We start from the raw sequence: 7,453 nt of genomic DNA, 5'->3' as shown, positions 1-7,453 counted from the left end.
TGGCAGCGGGTCTCGGTGGCAGCGGGTCTCGGTGGGGGTGGGAACGAGCGTGTCCCGTTCTTGGGGGCTGGACCCGGGGGTCGGAAGTCTGCGGGCAGCCCGGCTCTGAGCGGGCCCTTCCCCGTGGCCACCCACCGGCGAGGGAAGGTGGCCGGTTGTTTAACGGTCCCGGTCCGGTGTGTCCCCCTCCCGCCTTCTCCTGCAGAACCTGAAGAAGAGCTGGCACCCGCAGACCCTGCGCAATGTGGAGAAGGTGTGGAAAGCCGAGCAGAAGCATGAAGCCGAGCGGAAGAAGATCGAGGAGCTGCAGCGGGAGTTGCAGGAGGAGCGAGCACGTGAGGAGATGCAGCGATACGCAGAAGACATGGGCACTGTCAGGTGAGTTGGTGCTGGTGCCCCCCAGACTGGTGGTAACTAGCGCTGGCCATTCTCTGGGGGCAAGCACTGTCTGATGAGGTGGTGCAGGGTGCCCCTGAGAGAGCCATCGGTTTAATGTCTCTGATGATAAAAAGTTTCCACTTACCTTCATAAGCCAGTGCCTTAAAATGTAACTTTAGAACCATCAGAAGGAAAACAAGATGTTCTTGTTTGCAATAGGAAAAGAGAAGAGAAGTTGGAGTGGATGTACCAGGGTCCCGGAGGCATGGTGAACAGAGAAGAATATCTTATGGGTCGCCCAGTGGACAAATATGTCTTTGAGAAGACAGAAGACAAGGATGCAGGCTGTTCCAATGAGACAGGACTTCTCCCAGGCTCCATTTTTGCCAAGACGGGTGCTAATTCTGTCCTAGATATGGCAAACAAAATCCGTGAGGATCCGCTTTTCATGATAAGGTACTAAATGTGGAGCTGAAAGCAGTAGATGAGGCAAAGCATCAATATTAGCAACTTGCCAAAAGCTGTTTTAATTACGTTGTAAAGACTGCTGTTGTGTCTGTTCCTCAAAGCTACGTCTGCGTGTTTGAGAGCTCTGGGCTGTAGGTGGCAGTTCTGGCCACAGAGAGGTCGCTAGCCACTTATGTGACTGATAGGATTTTAGTTGTGTGGTCTAGACATGGCAACATAAGGTCAAATCATGTATTTGAGCCAATTTGCTGCTTCTGGATAATTTTGCTGACTTGATTTCAAATTTGAGATTTCGTCATCTGAACGAGCTGATGATCATCTCATAGATCATCTAGCTGTAAGTTGGTAAATAGATATAAATGCAAAGATTGTTATTCCACATTGATTTGTCTCTACCAGCTTAGCTTACCCTTTTATGTGTGTGTGAATATATCTGGTCTGCTCTGAGAGTTCAGGCATTTATTAGCATTGTAGGCAGATTGATGGTAATGGAACAAATATTTGTTAACCCTACTAGTTGCACTCTTAAGTGGAGAAGAAAAAGGCAGACTCCTCTTTAGCTGGATCTGTTTCGCTGAATGTACAAAACTTGCCTGTTTTCCTGCTTTATATACTTTTAGAGCTTGCATTTGATTGGTATCCTTCATGAGAATGTGATATTTTCAGTTGTTTGAAAATACTTTTTTTTTCTGCTTTAGAAAGAGGGAGGAGGAAAAGAAGAGAGAAGTTTTGAATAATCCCGTTAAAATGAAGAAGATCAAAGAATTGGTAGGTGTATCTCAGTGGTCCTTTACAGACTCAAAGCAGAGAGTACACTGAACTAAGGCGAGGATCATAGGTCAAAATTAGTATTGTTTAGGATAAGGAGCTGAGTTCTGATTCCTGACTCTTTCACAGAAAAACAGAATAAATTCAGCTTTCTATAAACAAGGTTCTGTATCAGTCTGTCAGCAGGAATTAATTTCTCTTCCTTTCAAGTTCAATGTTATTTTACTCTTCTTGCTCTTCTGGTGTGCTTGTGTGCATTTTTTTAATTTTTATTTTTTAGCTAGTGATTAATTGTTGATTTAGTACTACAGAGTGATTGCAGACATAGAATTTGACATGCACTAATACCAAACTGACACTAGGGAAGACTTTATTAAGCTCTTTAGTTTTGAGAGAGGACCTTGTTAAATGGTTTAGGTTTTGTTCAGGAGCCTTTCCACAGAGAACTCTATTACTTTGCCTTGTGATACTGACTCGCCAAATGTAAAGACAGTAATTATTACTAATGAAATGGTGTCTTGCTTTATAGCTGCAAAACAGTTTAGACAAAAAAGAGAAGAAGAAGAAGAAAGAGAAGAAGAAGAAGCACAAGAAACATCGACATCGCAGTTCTAGCAGTGAAAGTGACAGCAGTGATGAGGAGCGAAGCAAAAATAAGTATGTTTTGAGGTTTTGTAGTAAAAATACCATGTTTCCTGGTTTATTGTTTGTTTTTCCTGTCTTTTTCTAATCCTGTCTGAGTTTTATCTTTCTAATTAATGCTCTTAATTTGCCTTAATGTTTATATGTTACTTGATGGTTTTTGCATCATTAAATTATTTTTATGGCATTTTAACGTTAAAAAAATTGTATTCTTGAATTTCATCTGTTCAAAAGTACTATTCTGTTTTCTCTTTAGGTCTCAGAAGAGGATGAACAGTTCCTCCTGGAAACCTGCTCCTTCCAAAGTCCCAGGATATGGTTTACAAGTAAGTACGTGTGTTTCACACAGCTCTCTCAGTAGCAAGTGCCCTGAGTTAGAGAAGAGCAACAGTTTTGGCAGTTTGTTGCAAGACTGTTTCACCAGCTAGAAGAGGATTATGAAGGGGACATGATACAATAATGTTCATACTCAATTTGGAGCCATCTAAGCATTGAAACTAAAGTTGTTCAGATCCTGGTAGGACTTTTGTCTGCTCTGAATTCATGTTAAGCTTTATTTAGTTTCTCTTAACTGAATTACCCATCTGTTCAAATACTCTGCTTGACTATCTTGGCCGTTTAGTTTACTGAACATCATACAGGAATAATCTTTTTAGACACAGGTGTTAATAAGAACCTAGGAAGTGAGATAAGTGAACACAGACCACAGTGTACACTCCTTCCTGCACTTAGCCTTGTCCGAGGTCTCCTCTGTGGCCTTACATTGTCGTTGTGCTCCTACAAGGGGTCTCTCCTGAAAGACACTTTTGAATTCCAGGGTAGAGACTCTGACCAGAGCCATAGGTCTCGGAGCTCTCCAGCTGCCGGCCAGGAGAGGGCCCCCCACAAGCACCGGGATCGCTCCAGGTCCAGGAGCCAGTCCCGCTCTCCTCAGAGACGCTCTACCAAGAAGAATTCAGAACAATTTGGATGCAGGGGGTCAAGATCTCCTTCTAGACACAGTAAACAGTGAGTGTGGCTAACCTGGATAATGTAAACCTAGGGCTGCTGGTGGGGGAGTTCTCTAGAATCAAAATCCTTCTTATTCAGTCTCCTACCACTTTAGTGTTCTGGCCACATTATTTCTCAGTTGTGGATGTAAAGGCAGGAGCTATGCAGTTGTGCAAGAGTACAAAAGCACACAGGTTAGCTTGTGGAGGGGACATGCTGTCTGCAATTGCACTCTTCACTTGGGACACCCTCTTTCTAGGTACACCCTTTAGGTATTGTTTTATTTGGGCTATTGTTTCTCTTTAAAAGTTATTCATAATTGTTGAATTATCTTTACTAAACACTGATAAAATCAGGTACTGGGTATTTATTGTTTGCTGATTAAATAATTAACTGAGTAAAAATAGATAGAAATTTATAGTAATTAGGAGTCGTCAGAATTTCTTTTCAAAGTGGACAGGTAACAGTCCTGCAGTTATGTGAGATGTCTTGGTTTCAGAATGTATACAGAAAATCTGGGGAAAATTTAGAGGTGTGATGATCTATGTTCATCTGTACTAAAATGAGGGTATTTCTGGGTTACAGACATAGCAGTCGGGATGAGAAAGGAAGAGCTAGAAGCCCTTCCCCTAAAAAGAGCTATCGACGGCAGCATACTCCAGGTTACACAAGGTAAGCAAGATCTTGTCCCTGTGCTTTTGGATGGAAGTTGCCCAGGTGATTGTGAAACAGCTGGGTATAATCTGTGAACCAAATTTTATTCTGTTAACTAAAATAGATTGGATCGAATATCCAGAAAGTCAGACGGAGAGTCCTAAAGTGCTGGGTTTGATGCTCTTGAGCTTGATTGTTAGCTAACACCTTGGACAGCTTCCCAAACCAATTCACGTGGTTGCTGGTTCTCCATGCGTCTTGCATCACTGTGCAAGGCAGTAATGTGAAGTCACTCTTTGTCCCATGGACTGTTAATTAGAAGCATTCTGTTTCACTGTCATCAGGAAAATATGACCTTGACAGCATCATCTTACCAGTCAATTAAAAACAAGAAGGCTGAAAAGAGGGAGAAAACAGACTCTTGCTAGGGGCGTGGTAAAGCAGAACATTTAGACATGTACTTACAAGCTTTGCTGATTGGCTGCCAAAGAAAAAAAACACATTAAACACCCCTAATTTTGGGGGTTGTAAATCATCTTAAAGAATGGAAAGCAAGAGGGGGGTGGGCCCAGCGTGCTATTGATTCACAGCAGTGGTGTTTTCTACACGAATAGAAGGATCTCTCCAGAGGAACTAGAGCGTAAACGCCAGGAAATGATGGAAAATGCCAAGTGGCGGGAAGAAGAGAGAGCAAACAACCTCAGGAAACACCGAAAGGAGGAGGAGCTGGAGCGAGAACTGGAGAAACTTGACTCCCGAGATGGGAAGTTCTTCAAGTGAGTGTCTTTTATTATCTGCTTTTTTATTCAAGGGAAATACAGGCCACCGCTTCTGAGAAGCGAGTGATGGCCTCAACTTTTTGAGATGTTTCAGACGATGGTACAAGATCCATCTCTGCTGTGTTTTACAGTAGAACTAGTGAGATCTACTGTTTCCAAATTCTGTTCTTAACCCAAAAGATTATTATTTCTATGATGGCCTTGGTCAGACTCAGAAATCAGTAATGAGTTATTTTTTGCCAAGCTGTAGATATGTCTAGTAGCGTTTTACATGCAGATATTAAAGTTCTCTGGTTTTAGGAGCTTGCAACAGTTTTAGGCCTGCAAGTCCACTGGGAGTCTGTGTGCCAAGAGCTTGTGGGACTGAAACCTGTGCTCAACAAGAAATAAGACCATTTCTAAACACAGGTGGTAACTTACTGTCTCTTGTGCACATGGCAGGCAAAGGAAATTGGAGTGGCGCAAGGCCTTCCAGAAAGTGCAGTGGTATGTAAGAAAGATCCCATGGCAGTGTTATGTATTTTGGAGTTGCTGCAGCATAGTATTCTTCAGGCTCTATAAATTAATCAGAGGAGAATGTATACTTAATTCCTGAAGCTGCCTAGAGCTGGGATCACATAATGGTGGCTTAAAATCACGATAGATTTTCTCCACGAGGAAACTCTCTTGTGGAGAGAGAATTTTGTGTGTTCCCTGTGCAGAAGCAACTGGTTGAGCTAACAAACTGTGTTTATTAGCATGTTGTTTGAAGAGGGAGATGAGCACGAGGAGATCACTCAGAAAGGCACAGCAGTGTGATCTGAAGTAGTAAAAGAAAGTGAGTGGCCACAAGGATCCCTTCTCTCTCCTGTAGCTATCGTAGTCATTTACAGCATGAGCTCTGGCATTCGGGCTCCCAGAGGACCGCTGCCCTCAGTTCAGGAACACATTGCTTTTCCCTCGTTTGCTTCACAGAAAGCAACCAAGTCCCCTGTGACGGATGCATTTGTAATTAACGATTAGTTATATTTGGAAGATGGAGGAGACTTGAGAGCTACTGAAAATTTATTTCTGAGCACTGACCTTAAATAAGGCATTGAATCTGTTACAAGCCAAACTAAAAGGTGTTCAGTTCTTTCATTGCAGACTTTAGTAGGAAATAATTTGCTGTTTTCTCTGTTAGATTAATTCAGGTAGATGACTTGAGGGTGGTGAAACCTGCTAGAAATGGTCTAATGTTTGGAAAGAGATTCTAATATCTTTCTTTGGTTCAATTTTCTGCAGTCGCTTAAAACTAGAGAGTGCATCTACTTCCACCCTAGAAGATCGGGTGAAACGCAATATCCACTCCCTTCAGAGGACTCCCGCTGCCTTGGAAAAAAACTTTATGCAGAGATGAAACTTGTCCTTCCTCTGCTCCTGTGCAGAAGTTAAATGGATGCTTATTCCCAAAGGTGAGAGGCCTCCAGCACAGACTTGCTGCTCTCTACAGGAACAGTTACCATCTCCCAAAGAGGCACTGGATTTCTGTGCTGCAGCCCACAGCGTGTTCTGGACTTCTGGCATTGTGAACACATTTGTAATGAGTATGACCTTGCAAGCAAACCTTTGCTGGAGAACTTGTGAGCCTTTGTATTCTATTTTTAATGGATTGCCAGATCTCTTCCTTCTCTCTCCACCTTGACCGGTGTCATTTTTGTATATTGTTATTACCAAATTATGCCAGGTGGTAACTGCTTTCTACATTGGGCAGATTGTCCGAGCTCTTTATATGATGGAGCAAAAGACCTATTTTTGTTAGTCCTTAAAAATCGAAGCTGAACAAATTCATATGTGAGTTAGTTTCATGGAATTTGATAAAGCTACATGAGTAACGGACAAAATCCTGTTCGATACTGTCACCAGGTGTGGGTTTGGAGGGTGGCGTTAGACGAGTCTGCAAAATCTCTGTAGCCCGTTATTTGGTTGCTCACAGATTTGAATGGTGTCTCACCCAAAGGAAGCTGCTCCGAAGGGAAAGGAAAAGTGAGCAGAGCATAGCTGATACAGCAAATATTTCTCTGGGATTTTGTAATGTAAGTAATGTGTATATGTACAGCAGTGTAGATTTTTTTTTTTAACATTAAGAAACTTTACTGTCATTTTAAAATGTTCTTTGTGGCTTTTTTGGGGGGGCAGGGGCAAACTTCCCTGTTAGAGAGAATGTTTTGGGGGGGCCCGGGGGGCCGTAGCTGGCAGTAGCGGTCCCTTCTCGGGTTTATCCTGACTCGCCGCAGGACCCGGCCCCGCTGCCGCCGGGACCCGGGTGGGCTCCAGCCCCGGCCTCTCTCCTCGCCCTTTAAACGGCGGCCAGTGACGTGTCTAGCAGCCCATTCATAATTCCAGGCGCCTCGCTGCTTATTGGCCCGTTCAGAGCGGGGCGTGGCGGGGGCGGGTACGTCACGCCAACCGGGCGAGACCATCTCCGGGAAGAGGAGGAGGGAAGGACGCCTTCTTTCCCTTCTCCCTCTTCTTCCGTAGAACCCTTTCCGTCGTTCCCTCTCTCAGCCCAAACCGCGCAGCGGTTCTTCCCCGTTCCTGCCGCAGCTTGAGTCGGAGCGAGCCAGCGGCCGGCGCCGCGCTCCCACTCCTTCGCATCCGCGGCTCCCCCTCCTCGCCCTGGACATGGTACCTCCCGCTCCCCACCTCCTCAGCCCTCCGCCATCTTGGCGCCTCCTCAGAGCGGGGCCGGAGCGGGCTCGGCCGGCCGTGGCGGCTCCTCCTCAGCGGTGGAGCGAACCACCGCGGGGGCGGGG

The 7,453-nt window shown here is 44.6% G+C and overlaps 1 protein-coding gene across 1 annotated transcript; it reads left to right on the top strand.

Annotated features, from left to right (window-relative positions):
* Positions 1-163: 163 nt before the first annotated feature.
* CWC25 (CWC25 spliceosome-associated protein homolog (S. cerevisiae)) lies at positions 164-6,745 on the top strand (the record flags this gene model as incomplete). The annotated part of the gene is made up of 9 exons (XM_010585691.1): positions 164-378; positions 598-834; positions 1,545-1,614; positions 2,144-2,271; positions 2,513-2,582; positions 3,074-3,264; positions 3,832-3,918; positions 4,515-4,676; positions 5,943-6,745. Coding segments are annotated over 9 exons (1,275 nt in total), but the record flags the coding sequence as incomplete, so codon positions are not given.
* Between the last annotated feature and the right edge of the window lie 708 nt (positions 6,746-7,453).

The sequence above is a fragment of the Haliaeetus leucocephalus genome, unplaced genomic scaffold (assembly GCF_000737465.1).
Source record: "Haliaeetus leucocephalus isolate CR32 unplaced genomic scaffold, Haliaeetus_leucocephalus-4.0 Scaffold110, whole genome shotgun sequence".
NCBI lineage: Eukaryota > Metazoa > Chordata > Aves > Accipitriformes > Accipitridae > Haliaeetus > Haliaeetus leucocephalus.
The sequence above is the reverse complement of the archived record's forward strand: the minus strand, read 5'-3'. Positions and strand labels throughout refer to the sequence as shown.